Genomic DNA, 16,501 nt, shown 5'->3' on the forward strand with positions numbered 1-16,501 from the left:
GCAGCCACTCTGGAAAACAGTATGAAGGGTCCTCAAAAAACTAAAAATAGAACTACCCTATGACCCAGCAATTGCACTACTAGGCATTTATCCAAGGGACACAGGTGTGCTGTTTCAAAGGGACACATGTACCCCCATGTTTATAGCAGCACTATCAACCATAGCCAAAGTATGGAAAGAGCCCAAATGTCTCTCGATGGATGAATAGATAAAGAAGATGTAGTGTGTGTATATATATATATATATATATATATATATATATATATATATAATGGAGTATTACTCGGGAATCAAAAAGAATGAAATCTTGCCATTTGCAACTACGTGGATGGAACTGGAGGAAATTATGCTAAGTGAAATTAGTCAGAGAAAGACAAAAATCACATGACATCACTCATATGAGGACTTTAAGAGACAAAACAGATGAACATAAGGGAAGGGAAACAAAAATAATATAAAAACAGGGAGGGGGACAAAACAGAAGAGACTCATAAATATGGAGAACAAACTGAGGGTTACTGGAGGGGTTGTGGGAGGGGGGATGGGCTAAATGGGTAAAGGGCATTAAGGAATCTACTCCTGAAATCATTGTTGCGCTATACACTAATTTGGATGTAAATTAAAAAAAAAATTAAAAATTAAATTAAAAAAAAAAAACAAAAAAAGTTACCACATATAGAACAAAAGACTTACTTCCAAAGGATTCCCTACAGTCAACTTCAACAATACTATCAGTAAAGTACAATGACCCCCCCCCGAAACCAATATTTCAAAAAATATTCCCAATTATCCACAAATTCTTCTAAAATAATTAAAATACATGGATTACTTCTGATAATAATCAGCTCAGGCTACTATAACAAAATATCATATACTGGATGGCTTAGGCAACAGTTATTTATTTCTCACAATTATAGAGGCTGGAAGGTCGTATATCAAGATGCTGGCCAATTTGGTTCCTGGTAAGATCTCTCCTCCTGGCTTGTAGACAGCTACCTTTTTACTGTGTCCTTAGTGGTAGAGAGAGTGCTCATCTCTCTCCTCCTTTTTTTATAAGGACAATTTTCCCATCATGGAACCCTCAGAATCTCATCTAAATTTAATTACAACCCCAAACCCCAACTTCCTATACATTACATTGGGGGGTTGAATTGAATTTCAAAAGGACACAAACATCAGCCCATATCCCTATGCCAACTCATTCAATACCACCAGCATGACCCTGGGGCCAGATAAAACAAGGGAAAATATTACTAGAAAACTACAAATTAGTATCTCTCATGAACATAGATGCAAAAATACTAGAGAAAATTGTAGTACATAGAATCTAACAATATATAAATCAAGGATGATACATATATCCAAGTGGGGTTTATCCAAAAATGCCAGCTGAATTTAATGTTCAAAAAAATCAATATTACCATATTAAAAGCTAAAAAAAAATTTATCATCTCAATTGGCACACACACAAAAAAGCTTTTTTACAAAATCAAACATCTATTCCTATTTAAAACTCTGAGAAACTAGGAATAGAAGAAACACTCTTCTACCCAATAAAGGGCATCTACAAAACAAAATCCAGCAGCTAACATTGTATTTCATGGTGAAAGTCTGCATGATTTCCCCTAAGACCATGAATAAGAAAAGGATGTCCACTTTCACTACTCCTAACCAACCTTCCACTAAAGGGTTTAGCCAGTGCAATAGGTAAGCACGATCTTGGGTGATAATAAGAAATATACAATTGGTTGCTTGCACAGAGCTCCTAAAATCCTTGCAACTTCCTGAATGATGGAGGTGAGAGGAGTGCCTTTCATTATTCATAACAAGTCCCTTTCAAACATACCTGAGTTTATGCTACTGAAGTGACTTTGACATGCCTCTGAATAGCTTCAGGATGGTGGCTGCTTGCCAGGGGAAGCAACCACATGATTACTGGGTTGGCAACATCAGGCCTATCCCATGACCTCCAGAACCAATGATTTAATCACCATGCCTACACAATAGAACCTGTATAAAAATCCTAAACAAAAGGGTTCAGAAGGCTTCTGCTTTGGTCAAAGCACCCCAGACATCGTGGGGACAACAGAGCCCCTATGCTTGGGAACTTTTCAGATCCAGACTGTATACATCTTCATCTGGCCTTTCCTTTGTATCCTTTTTAACATTATTTATAATAAACCAGCAATAATTATAAAGTGTTGCCTTGAGTTCTGTGAGCCATTATAGCAAATTATCAAACTTGGAGGAAGGGGCCTCATGGGAACCCTCAATTTGTAGCCATGTTGGAGAGAAGTGTGAGTAACCTGGAGACCCACCACTTGCAATTGGTATCTGAAGTAGGGGAATGTCTTTTGGTACCGAGCCTGTATCTATGGGGTCTGGGCTAATTCTAGACAATTAGTGTCAAAATTGAATGGAATTGTAGATCACCTATTTGGTGTCCACAGAGAACTGGAGAATTAATTGGTATAGAAAATCCACATATTTTGTATCAGAAATGTCATGAGTAAAGAAACAGTTCTTATTCAGTAAGTGAAAACAAAAGTCATCCCGATGAGAAAGGAAGAAATGAAACTGTCTGCATTTGCATAAGTCGTGATCATGATCATCTCTGCAGTAAATCTGATAGAACCTTCAAAAACTATTGGAACCACTAAGTATATTTATCTAGGTTGTAGAATATATAAGGCCAATATACAAAACTCAATTGTATTTTTATATAATATCGAGGAACAATCAGAAATTGTCATTTAAAAATTAGTACCCTTTACAGTAGCATCCAAGGGTATGAAATACAGTATTTAGGGATAAGCCTGACCAAGATGTATAAAAGCTCTGAAGTATAAAACATTGCAGAGAGAAATGAAAGAAGGTCTAAAGAAATGGGAGTTCTACAATGTTTGCAGGTTGGAAGACTCATTATTGCGAACACATCAATTCTCCTCAAAATGACATTTACTTCAACATAATCCAGTGAAACTCCAAAAAGTCTTTTTCTGCAGAAATTTACAAACAAAAGTACCTAGTATAGCCAAAACAGTTTTGCAAAAGAACAAAGTCAGAGAGCTAACACTACCTGATTTTAAGACCTACAAAGCTAGAAGACAGTGTGATGTTGGCACAACAATAAACACACTATTCAACAAAACAGAATAAAAAGTCCATAAATAGAGACATATTTATGGGCACAAATGATTTTGACAAAGATAAAAGGTAATTTGGTGGTGCTGGAATATGCACATGAATATCACTATGCAGAAAAACAAAACAAAACAAAACAAAAACTCCAGCCTGTATCTCACACCATATATAAAAATTCCATTAAAATGGATTATAGACCTAAATGTATAATGTAAGACTGCAAAACTTCTAGAATATAATACTTTTAACCTATGAATTAGAAAAAAAAAATTCTTAAGTGCAATACCAAAACTATATTCCATAAAGGAAAAACTCAATAAATTATTCAGCAAAAAGTCTTCTCTTAAAAACAAAACAAATAAACAACAACAAAAACATCTCTTCAAAAGACAGTGAACACTGCAAAGAGAATGAAAGGACTTTTACTCAGAAAATACAAAGAAATATCAATAAACAAACTACTCTGTTTTTTTAAATGAGAAAAACATTTCAGCACTTACAAAATAAAATATATGAGTGATACGTAGGTATATGGTAAGACAGTCATCATTAGTGTTTAGGGATATATACATTAAAACCACAGATTAAAATAACATTGCATGTCAACTATACTTTGATAATAAATCTTTTCTTTCTTTCTTTTTTTAATTTTTAAGTTTTTTTAGTGTTAATTTATTTTTGCGAGAAAGAGAGACAGAACAAGAGCAGGGAAGGGGTGGAGAGAGAGGGAGACACAGAATCTGAAGCAGACTCCAGGCTCTGAGCTGTCAGCATAGAGCTCGACGTGGGGCTTGAACTCATGAACTGCGAGAGCATGACCTGAGCCGAAGTCAAATGCTTAACTGATTGAGTTGTCCAGGCGCCCCATTTTTTTTTTGAGAGAGAGCATGAGTAGGGGAGGGGGCAGAGGGAGAGACAATCTTAAGCAGGCTTCACACTCAACATGAGCCCAACAAGGGTTCGATCTCACAACAGTGAGATCATGACATGAGCCGAAATCAAGATTCAGACACTTAACCAACTGAGCCATGCAGGCACCCCATTAATAAAACATTTTTAAAGTCATGAGAGAGAAATACACATGTACTGTCATGTCTAAAGTTAAAATGACTGACCATATCATGTATTGATAAAATATGCAAGAACTAGAAATCTCGGACATTGGTGCATGGATTGTAAAATCGTATGATCATTTTGAAAACAGTTTGGTTATTTATTTATTTATTTATTTGGTTAGTTTATTTACTTTGAGAGAGAGAAAGAATGCATGAGCAGGGGAAGGGCAGAGGGGGGAGGAAGACCAAGAGGGTTCTGCACTGTCAGCACAGAGCCTAATGAGGGGCTCATACTCACAAACAATGAGATCATGACCTATGCTGAAACTAAGAGTCGGATGCTTAACCAACTGAGCCATCCAGATGCCCCAATTTGGTAATTTCCTTAAAAGTTAAACATCTGCATACTGTATGATAAAACTAAACCCTTCACAGCTTTTTACCCAGGAAAATAGAAGTACAGGTCCACAAAAATACTTGCACAAAAATGTTTGCAGCTTTATTTGTAATAGCCTAAAACTGGAAAAAACTCAAATGCCCATCAACAGGTAAATGGATAAACTGTGGTATGTCCAGACAATGAAATAGTAATAAACATAATTTTTAGTAATAAAAAAAGAATTATTAATGTGTGAACTTCTCTCAAATAATTATGATAAATGAAAGAAGCCAGGACTGTCCCCCCAAAAAGGAGTACACATTGTACGATCACATTTATATAAAATTCAAACTAATATATAGTTATAGAAATCATGTCTGTGGTTGTTTGGGGAGGAAAGAGGGAAATAGTATGGGTAGGATTACAAAGAATAAGAAAACTCAGGGGTGATGGATAAGTTATCTTGATTGTGCTGATGGTTCACAAATGTAAAACTATGTCAAATTTTAACAAACTGTACCCTTGAAAGATGTGCAGAATTTAACAAATTGTTATATCAATTATACCACAATAAAGTTGTTTTTAGATGTTCTGAAATAAAGCAAAAACACTAATACATATACTACAATGGATATCTTTTAAACTACCAAGGGAAAAGAATGGAAGGAGGAAAAATATTAGCCAATCCAGCAAGGCAGAGTAAGAGAAAAAAATAAAACAAGGCAGGGGGAAAAACATACTAAATAAGACATATAAGACTGTAGAAATATGACCAAATATGTAAGTAACTACAACAAATGTGTATGGTTTAAAGTCTTGTCTTAAAAGTTAAAATTTTCAAAGAGTTAATAAAAAGCAGCCATATCTGCTTTATTAAAAAGCTGTAGCTCTTTGTAACAGGTATACCTAAAATAAAATGTCACAGAGAAGTTGAAAATACAGAGTCAATGGCATACCAGGCAAATACTAACCAGTGAAAGCTGGAAAAGATGGACTGGGCAGCCAGGGAGGTAAGTGGTTCACATTTCCCATCAATAGAGAACTCACCATTCAAACACAAGGAATGCAATGAGCTGATGGTCTCTAGCGGTTAATGGCTTCAGGATCCATTTCAGCTTTTTTTTTGTTTTGTTTTGTTTAATTTATTTTTGAGAAAGAGAGAGACAGAGTATGAGTGGGGGAGGGTCAGATAGAGAGGAAGACATAGAATCCGAAGCAGGCTCCAGCCTCTGAGCCATCAGCACAGAGCCTGATGCAGGTCTGGAACTCCTGAACCACAAGATGATGACCTGAGCTGAAGTCCGATGCTCAACTGGACTGAGCCACCCAGGCGCTCCTCCATTTCAACTTTTGAGTTGAGACCATATTCTTTCCAGACAATGACTATGCATGAAGGCACATTAGGGTTTGGCCATTCCTGCTCTTTTAAGATACTTCATACAAGTCATCTTTGCTCCAGGGCTTCTCATGGTTTGGCGAAGAATTTGGCAGTTCTGTATGTGATCTGAGGCCCTTGTATCCTGCTCCCTCTCCTTTCCTTTCACAGGTTTGATTCAGATCAGCAGCAGGGGCTGAAGGCTTTGCCTCCCCTCTCCTATTTCCTGCCCCTTTCATCTTTCACAGGTATAAGCCCTCTCTCCCAATTAACCTTTACTGCTCCTAACTCCATCTCAGCCTCTGCTTCCTGGAGAGCCTGTTTTAGTTTCCATGTTTTTCTGATTCAGCATATCTAAACTGCATTTGGGTGATCTATATAATTTTGTATTTCCTCACATGATTCTGATGTTCAACCGTATTTAGCACCCCTGTAATGGAAGACTTTAATACAATCATTTCCTGTACAATGTAATTTAGCATTATACACTATCTTGAAGTCTTTAAAGTGTCATTTACATGGCTGTTTTGACATTAGCAAGTTAAGATGTAAATGCAATTTTGCTTTGCTTTGTTTTTTAGTAATATTAAAAGAGATATTTTTGAACCCATTTAACTGTGAGTCTCCTCCCAACCACGGATGGATGAAGAATTAAGAAAAGGTCAAGGACAGGGTCATGGTGTCTGTTGTGTACACTACTTGGTAATACTTATATGGGGAAACTTAATGGACTGGTTTTGTTTTTGTTTTTGTTTTTGGCATAGTCAAATGGTGTCAAAATGGTTTGGTCAAAATCATGTGACAAATGTCGTTACATTAGTTTTACCTCCAAAATAAAGTAAAAATCTTTTTAAGTATAAAGCCTAGTGTAGCCAAAATGTCTGGAGGGAGAAAAACAGTGACAGAAGAGCTGTTATAAGTGTTTCAAATAGCATAACTGAAGAATGGATGAATTTTGTTTCAGTTTTTACCATGATGAAAATTTTTAATGTTTTTCCTACTATGGAGAAGCAGACTGATTTTTTCATAAATTTTCATAAGTAAAAAATGTTTTTTGTAATATTAAAAACAATAAATATATACATTCTTAATACTATGTTCCACAGAAAAATTGAGGGGAAGGGTCATGTCATCCATTAGGTATTCTCTTAGCATATGAACCAATATTATGGATACCCAAGTTCTTCAAAATGTAAATTTAGCTGCTTATATAATCAATGAACATCCGTTATTTGCTAAATACTTCACAATAAAATGTACTTCATTAAACTAGTCAATTTAGATTTACTACATCTGCAAAACTATTAGGCATTAGCTATCAAAATCTCTGTTGACGTCAAATGAGTTCAGAAAGCTAATTCATCATGTGTTCGCTCTCATTCATGCTCTTTCTCATAAACATGACAGAAAAACATAAATCCAGTTTTGTTAAATAGTGTAATTTTTATTATAATCTTACATCACATTAGTTAACTGGTTGATTGAAAACAAGAAGTGGTAACCTTGCATACTTGGAAATGACAGTATATGGAAAGACACATTCAAACACGGTTGAGGGGAAAGTAAATTGATACAATTTGACATATCAGTCAATAAAAAATGCACAAACCCTTTTTTTGTTTTGTGTTGTTTTGATTTGTATTTAATTTATTTTTTAATTTACATCCAAGTTAGTTAGCATATAGTGCAACAATGATTTCAGGAATAGATTCCTTAATGCCCCTTACCCATTTAGCCCATCCCCCCCTCCCACAACCCCTCCAGTAACCCTCTGTTTGTTCTCCATATTTACGAGTCTCTTATGTTTTCGTCCCCCTCCCTGTTTTTATATTATTTTGCCTTCTTTCCCTTATGTTCATCTGTTTTGTATCTTAAAGTCCTCATGAGTGAAGTCACATGATATTTGTCTTTCTCTGACTAACTTCACTTAGCATAATACCCTCCCGTTCCATCCACGTAGTTGCAAATGGCAAGATTTCATTCTTTTTGATTGCCGAGTAATACTCCATTGTATATATACATACACCACGTCTTCTTTATCCATTCATCCATCGATGGACATTTGGGCTCTTTCCATACCTTGGCTAGATGGCCAACCGACACATGAAAAAATGCTTAACATCACTCATCATCAGGGAAATACAAATCAAAACCACAATGAGATACCACCTCACACCTGTCAGAATGGCTAACGTTAACAACTCAGGCAACAACAGATGTTGGCGAGGATGCAGAGAAAGAGGATCTCTTTTGTACTGCTGGTGGGAATGCAGGCTGGTGCAGCCACTCTGGAAAACAGTAGGGAGGTTCCTCAAAAAATTGAAAACAAAACTACCCTACGACCCAGCAATTGCACTACTAGGTATTTATCCATGGGATACAGGTATGCTATTTCGAAGGGGAACATGCACCCCAATGTTTATAGCACAAACCCTTTTGACCTGGTAATTCCACTGAGAGAAATTACTCTATAAATATACTGAAACAAATATAAAGAGATATATCCATAAGAAACATTCTATGTGGTATTGGTTATAACAGCAAAACATACAAACAAAGCTTAAAGCAATCTAAATGTCTATCACTAGGGCTGTGGCTATTTAAATTATGACATAACCATACAATGGAATGTTTTATAGCTATTAAAAAGAATGAGGTAGCTCTGCTTGTATTCATGGAAAAGATCTCCAAGACCTATTATATTATAGCTTTCTATCAGTACAGAAGAGCATCACGGTATGTTCCCATATGTATCTTGACAAGGATATGGGTATATATGTAAAGTCTTATAAATGTACACACATACATACCTTCAGCATATGTATGTACACAAAATTTTCTGGAGGACACATAAAAGCTGTTGATGGTTGTTCCTTCTGCAGAGTTCTTTCTTGAGGAAACTCAGTTTTCATTATCTACTGTACTAAGCAATTAGAATATTTTATCATGAGCATTTGCTTTCTTTGTAATGATATCAGTTCTTGAAAGGACTAGTTAATAGCAGCTCACATTCTAAAATATCAATTGTATAAGTAAGGATGTGGAAGCACACACTTTAAAAGTCTCTATCTTCTCAGAATCTTTGAAAAGCTAATCTCAAAATAGGTTTTGCATTGTAGAACACCAAGAAAATAAACATGGTAGCTGTACTGTATCTTTCTTCATTTGACCTAGTGCTAGATTCCAGTAATGTATGAAGTATGGAGACACAGCCCATCAGCTTCATTTTGTAACACCTCAGACCTCTTCACCTGGCTCACAGTATCATAAAGTGGATTGTTCTTCTCTGTGTAGCTGGCATAGGGCTGCATTTCATCCTAAGAAAGAACTCGAAGTCAAAATCAATTCAAAAAAGCCAGAATCATTTCCTAACTGCTCCCCACAGCTTTAGTTTCTACCAATAGTGCTTGTATTTGTATCTCTGGGCTTACATGGACATAAGAGAAAGACTTTTTTCTATTATTTTATCAAAAACTGTGTTGATTATGTAGGTCTCAGTGTCAGATGAAAAAGATTGCGTGAAAGTAGGAATGGAGAGAAATTGAAGTAATACAAGAGATATTTCAAAGGCGAAGGTCAAAGACTTGGTAAGCTACTAGTTGTGAAATCTGGAGCAAGATAGGATTTAAGACCAGGTAAGAGGAAAATGAAGATGGTATTGAGAAAGGGAAGTCAAGGATTAGAGATGGTTTCATGGAGGAGGAAAGAACGATTCAGTTTTTCTAGGATTACAGGCTAAATGAGGAAAACATTCTGTGTTTTATAAGATATAGTTCTTGAAATGAAAAAATGGTTTAGGGTGCATATAAATAGTAACATGGTAGATAATTAACGAAATAAGTATGCCTGACTATTAGCATAATAAACTTAGAATTTTTACTTTCCAATTAAAATACTAACGATGCAAATTACAAACTATGTGGCTATATTTTCAGACCATGTGATGTACAAGTTTGAAAATATTCTTTTAATATTATCTTACCTCCTCAGCAACTGAATTAGCTTCTCTTTTTTTTAATTTGCATTTTCTATAAAAAAATAACAACCTGGAGTCAATGAAGGAAACATCATTATTTAGATTGAAAATGGGAAAACAAAAAAGTATACTATTGACAAGTGTGATTCATTTTTTGATAGAATTCAAAATAAATCAGAACTGAACTACCAGAAATAAGAATGCTGCTTTTAGTTAATACATGTAGACAAGATAATTCTGGATGCTGGGATGAGGATGAAATTATGCAGCAGAGCTTGATATACTGGAATAAATGTGATACCTCCATTTTATTACATATATTATTATAATCCTTTACTGATGTAAAAATTTAGCATATGCTATCTCTCCCAAGATCCTGTCCTAAAGGGTCTAATTCACTGTGCTTCCATGCCTAAGTGACCAAGCAAAATCCCCCCTGTCATTTAGAGTAGTCCAAATCTAACATATTTAGGATGTGCTTCTTGATTATGGGAGGTTGGTGTTAGCATATTAATCTCACCTATCAGTTCCCAATTTGTGACCCCTTCTAGCCCAATAAAGCTGAGGAAGAAAAAACATCAGTCAATACCTGCAGACACCGATTTTCCAAAGGCAAATGGATCCCACAATGACCAAGATAATCAAAACAGGCAAGATGATATATACAGTTTTGACGTATACTGCTGACTGGACTCCTGTAAAAATAGACACAAAAAATATATGGTTTAACTGTGGTGCATCCGGACAAAGGAATATTATTTAGCACTACCAAGAAATGAACTGCCAAGACATGAAAAGACACAGAAGAAATTAAATGCATCTTACTAAGTGAAAGAAGCCAGTCTGAGAATACTACGTTCTGTATGATTCCATGTACGTGACATTCTGGAAAAGGCAAAACTATGGAGACAGTGAAAAGATCAGGGGTTGTTAGAGGTTAGGGTGGAGAAAGAGAGGAATAGGTGAAGCCTGGAGGACTTTTAGGACAATGAAACTACTCTGTGTGAAACTACAATGGGGGGATCCCTGCATTCTGCACAGTTGCTAAAACTCACAGAAGGTACACCTAGGGTGACCCTTAATTAAACTATGTACTTTGAGTGATAATGTTGTGTTAACGTTGGCTCATCGACTATTCTAAATGTACCCGGGTGGCATAAGTGATGGAGGCAGGGGAGGAGGGTGTGAATGTAGTGGGGCAGACGTTATATGGGAACTCTGTGATTTCCACTCAATTTTGCTGTGAACCTAAAACTTCTCTAAAAACTAAAGTTTATTGAAAATAAATATATACTCATAAAATTATAATATATATGTATAAATATACACACATACACACACACACACGTGTGTGTGTGTGTGTGTGTGTGTGTGTGTATATAATGTTTCAAGGATGTCTCATAGTTCATGAAATTCAATTCTGTGATTTTATTGTAAACATTTCTGAGCCATTAAGAGTCCAAATAATGGTTATAATAAAGTTGCTTTATCTGTTCTGATCCTAAGGTTTCTGGCAAGACATCATCCTAAGTCAGGATTTTGTGGCTTTAAGGATTCATGACTGGTGAATTCATACAGGACAGATATGGAAAGTAGATTTCTTGGCAATAGTAATAGCAGGGTGTTTCTCATCTCCACAATTCAGAAATAAATGGGGAGTTGTAATGGCGGTAGTTGGAAAAATAACCTAATTCTGAGGTCACTGTTCTTCCAGGGCCTTGAAACTGACTGAAGGCATGGAGGCAAATTTCCATCATGTATTAAATGCTGTCAGCCATATAAAACTCAGTCTGACAACAGAAGAAGTCACCAAAGGAATTGCCAGCTCTGAGAGGCAGTGATTTTAAGACCTGGCTCCTGCTGTTCCCTGAATGGGTCCCCCAGCAGAGGGAGGTGAGTGGAGACTAAGCAGCCTGCCGTCCAGTCCCTCTGCCTTCCTTCAACAGTTTGTTTTGACACGTTGCATTTCTCTGTACTTTATTTGAAAATAAACATCTCTTTGCAGTTAAAATCAACAACACCATTTTGAAACCCCCTCTTGAAAACTAACGCACCGTCTTTCATTAGCAGTGTAACCTCAGAGGCTGAAGATCTGCCCTCCAAGTGAGACAGGAAGGAGACCCTGCACTGGCTGGGAGTGGACCAGACAGTCCTTCAACCCTGAGGTTCTATAGGTAGGACAGCATATGGTATCACCAGGTGGTCGAATTTCATACACAACCAGGGCACAGTTACTCTTCTCAGGAAATGCTGCTAAAATCCTTTTTTAAATCACTTTACCAATGGATATTGGAAAGTGGTGGTTTAAAGACATGGGTTCTTCTCTTCTTCCTTCTTAAAACTGACTAAAATATCAGTAGGTAATTTTTTTAAGTATAGACTCACCAAGACAAAGAGAACATGGAGGAAGACAAGCAGATGAAATATTTCAACTTGTTTTAAGGTGAAATATGAACAGAAGAAGGCAAATCTTTTAGGGTGGAATAACAGAAGGATCTTAGTGCCCACAGAACATCTAGAAGACTCCAGAACAGGAAGGGCTAAATGTATAAGAAGGGGTACGTGGGAGTTGAAGTGTGAGCTAACAGTTGGAAGCTTCTTTGAAGGTCTGTATTGAGAAGAGGTAGGCTGCCCAGTCCACTCGCACCCTGTGCACCTTCCGCAACCAGCAGGGAACAGGAAGTGTGACCCAGAAAAAGTGAACTGGAGAGAATCCAGAGTCAAGGATCCAGACAGTGGAGGGTGGAGATGAAGTGCCAGACTAAAGAGAGATGCTAAAGAAAAGGCTGAGTTCTGAACAGTCTCTCTCTGTCTCTGTCTCTGTCTCTCTGTCTCACACACACACACACACACACACACACACACACTTCCCTCTATTTCCCTGCTCCCATAACACTAACAGTCAGCCTTATACCACTAAGACAATAGACTGGAGACTTATTTTCTGCAGAACCCGAACAGACTCAGAGTTAAGACCTTCAGGTAATTAAAGAATCTGTCATTAGAAAAGAGAAGTTCATTTCCCCTCTTTCTGCCTATTGATGCCAACTGGTTGGCAGGACCACCCACAGACAGCATAGCTTCCAATCAGCTCAGTTTTGAATGCTCACTCTGAAATGATTGGAGAACCAAGGATTACCAGAGTAAAGAAAGCTTCATACCTAAAACAAAGACATTAAAACTAGCAAATGTCAGGAAGGCAGAAGAAACTCAATTAAACAGACATGGAATCAAGCAGAGGACGGACCGAAGGAAGGAAAGTGTCCAGGACAATATCTCTGCAGCAGGTCGACTGACCCAGCAGGTCAGATTGGAACAAGAGTGTGTAAAAACTCAGGAAGGGATGTCTTCAAAAAAAAAAAAACAAAGGAACAGTTGGATTATCTATACATTTGACCATGTGAAAAGAGCATTAAGAGGAGTTTCCTAATTTTCTCAGTGAGTTTAGTGACAATTAAGAAGTACCTAGAGTAAACTTTAAATTGATCATTGAGGTTATTATACTATAGCTAAGAAATTATAGAAGAACCTGGAAAATAAAATCCTACCAAAAAAAATTGTGAAGAAAACTTATGAGTGACCAGATCCTTCTTAAAAAGCATAAATATTCATTTAAAAATACACTTTATTCTTCTCCTAAAACCATAAGTATTATTTTAATAGTACATTCATGACTCAAGGCAAGTTACTACTTGCATAGAACAGAAATAATTACATTTAATAATTTAAATTATTAAATTATTTTATTATATTTATTAAAAAGTAAACATCATTTGAAATATGGCTTCATACAACAAACTTCTGCATTAGTCTTCTGGACATAATTCTGAATGGTGGAGAAGAAGGACATAAAAGAGGGGCTGAAGAAATTATCCTTGAGTGAAATTGACCATACACTCCTTTTTCATTCTTCCATAGCTTCTCTGAAGGAATGAAATCATCATACAAAAGCTGGAATTACTAACCTGAATTCCTCTCAATGGACAGACTCCTGTTGCCAGTCAGATGATACACAGAGCAGGACACATTAGACACCCGGTGGTCCTCCCAGCGGCACGAACTCTGGACGGTCACTGTGTCATTGCCCAGTGGCTCTTCCACAGTGTGACAATCTCCCCCTGGGGTCCAGGAGATCTGTGCCGCTGGCTTCCCTGCAGCTGCCCTACACACGATAGTTTCATTCTCAAGTTGAAACAGCGTCACCTCGGGGGCCACTGCAGAGATGCAGGGGAAAATGCTTCAGTCTTAACACACGGATATGGAATAGAGAGTGACATCTGTTTCAGTCCAAATCTGGTTATCTGACATCCCACAATATACGATGCTCCTTACCTAACACTTTCAGGTGATATCCATGATAGAAATGCCCATGAGTTGTGACCACTTCACACCTGTAATATCCATCATGAGTGATGGCCACTGGATTGATCTGAAGGGCGGGATTCCGATCAGGTCTGGAGTCCCAGGATATTGTCTCGTCACTACAGTTTATCGCCCTGGTCTCATTTGTATCTCTCCTGTAGGCTCTGGTGCAGGAAGGCTTGTCTCTGAGGATTATTTCCCATCTTATTGTTACCAGCACAGCTTTCTGGGTGATCGGAGGGCAAGAGAGCACAGCCTTTGTATCCACAGGCTTAGACAGGGAAGTGTTAGCTGAACACACACGCAAAGCGAATGATGAACAAAAAGGGTGATAAAGAAATCCATGTTAAATTTTCTACAACATATTCCATAAAGTACTAGAACATGATTTTCTACGCACAAAGTGTATATAACATATTAAAAGTATTCCAAAGATAAACTCATTTTCTCCTATATTGAGTGTTTTTAGATAATCTATATTTATTATATGTGTTAGAAATATTTTAAGGCCTGAGGCCCCTGGTGCTCAGTCAGCTGAGTGACTCTATTTCAGATCAGGTCAAGAGCTCACAGTTTCTGAGTTTGCACCCCACATCAGGCTCTGCACTCACAGCACAGAGCCTGTTTGGGATTCTCTCTCTCTCTCTCTCCCTGGTCTCTCTCTCCAAATAAATAAACGTAAAAAAAATTAAAGAAATTTTTAAGGGCTTAAATTTGATTCAGAAGTTTTGATATGTATGAAACAAACAAAAAAACACCATATAAAATTAATGGACAAAATCATTATATCTAATATTTCGGCCATAGAGACTATTAGGTTTCTCTAATAACTCAAGCTTCTCGGGATAAAAAGTGGAAAAGTTGAGCCAGGAGAAAAATTTTCTCTCCTACGTTTCAATGTGAGACAATAAATCAATGTCAGAATGAAATGCCCATCCACAAAGGTGGGAATTCAGACAAACATAAATATAAGAAGCATGTGGTACTTTCATTATAAATAGCATGGTATTCCGGTTGACCAAGCCGCACAGTTTTTGAGTTGTTTTTATTTGGAGAATCACACAGTCATAAAATCAACAAGATCTTCCATCCTTCCTTCCCTTTGAATCACATGTATCCCACCAAACAGTTCGCCTGTGAACTTAGCTCACAGATTCTGTGTCTGACTTTCTACCTAATTATGAGGAATAAATGGAGAAGTACACTCCTTCTGTCCATCTTTTGAAGTAAAAATTAAGCCCTGCAACCTACAAGTATTCTGCAATATATATGCTCTGGCTCTCCCACAAACCTACATAATGTGTCCATGGCTGGGAGGGGTTTGCTGAGAGCAGATTGGGGGCATCGCTTGGGACGCACCAGTGACGCAGGTGAGTGGCAGGGAGCTCATCACTCTCACATGAGCAAAACCAGTTGTGAGAGGGCAAAGCTATCCAGATGGCGCTTGTGAGTGCTAACCCCTGCAGTGGAAATCTCTCCTCTCCTCTTCTGGTGTCACTTGCTTCTTGCGTGATGGACTCACGCCCTTGCATTTCACAAACAAATCACAATCCCATAACTATGTGAAGCAAGGGGGAGGATTTGAAAGCAGATCTAAGAGAGCAGTTAAATCCATGACTTAAGTGGCAACCCGCATGCACAGGGAAAATGCACCTTCGCCAAGGTTATAAATAAGCACAAAGGTGGCTGCTTGGAGAGCAGCTAGAGGTGGGTGTGGGTGAACATTCAGGTGCTCAAGGGCAGGATGTCGAAGATGAAACCACAAAGGGAAAAGGCTGAAGAACACGTTGTGAATTTTCTTTTGTGTTCTCAGGGGTTTTCACTTCTGCTTGTGAACAGTCTAAGGTTTTAATATTTTGCCCGCTATTGAGCCTCAAGATCAGACTCTATTCTTTTAAAGGAAATTACTAGATAATCAAATAATCATACGCATTTTAACAGGGGCGCTGTCTCCAGAGAAGTAGCTCCCAGGGTGAGCATCCCAAGCACCATGGACAATCTCTGTTCTTTCACCTTCCTCTGCTCTAGGACCCTCCAGCAATCCCCCTTCACCTGTGATGGGACTTCTGTGATTCCTGTTAGTCACACTTTCTTTGCCCTCCTCTTTCTCTATTCACACCTGTTAGGATAATTTGCCAGTGACCAGTCACTCCCCCAAACTCAGTGGGGTTGGCACCTGTCTAAAAAATATAATCTCCTCACAGCCTTGT

At 37.6% G+C, this 16,501-nt stretch overlaps 1 protein-coding gene across 5 annotated transcripts in view; it reads right to left on the reverse strand.

Annotated features, from left to right (window-relative positions):
* LOC106972287 (cell surface glycoprotein CD200 receptor 1-like) overlaps nucleotides 1–16,501 on the reverse strand; it is a 148,218-nt gene that overhangs the window by 110,622 nt on the left and 21,095 nt on the right. For 2 of the 5 annotated variants that reach the window (XM_053220857.1, XM_053220855.1), the window contains 5 exons: nucleotides 14,262–14,582; nucleotides 13,895–14,143; nucleotides 10,519–10,624; nucleotides 9,936–9,981; nucleotides 7,568–9,270 (listed from right to left, as the gene is read on the reverse strand). The exons of 2 other annotated variants lie outside the window; for them this stretch is intronic. In XM_053220857.1, coding sequence (XP_053076832.1) covers nucleotides 9,130–9,270; nucleotides 9,936–9,981; nucleotides 10,519–10,624; nucleotides 13,895–14,143; nucleotides 14,262–14,582 — 863 coding nt within the window. In that variant the 3' untranslated portion in view covers nucleotides 7,568–9,129. Of the gene's footprint in view, nucleotides 1–7,567; nucleotides 9,271–9,935; nucleotides 9,982–10,518; nucleotides 10,625–13,894; nucleotides 14,144–14,261; nucleotides 14,583–16,501 lie in introns of those variants that run through there. One more of the 5 variants, XR_008297659.1, reaches the window with a different exon arrangement.

This window comes from Acinonyx jubatus, chromosome C2 (assembly GCF_027475565.1).
Source record: "Acinonyx jubatus isolate Ajub_Pintada_27869175 chromosome C2, VMU_Ajub_asm_v1.0, whole genome shotgun sequence".
NCBI classification, from domain to species: Eukaryota; Metazoa; Chordata; class Mammalia; order Carnivora; family Felidae; genus Acinonyx; species Acinonyx jubatus.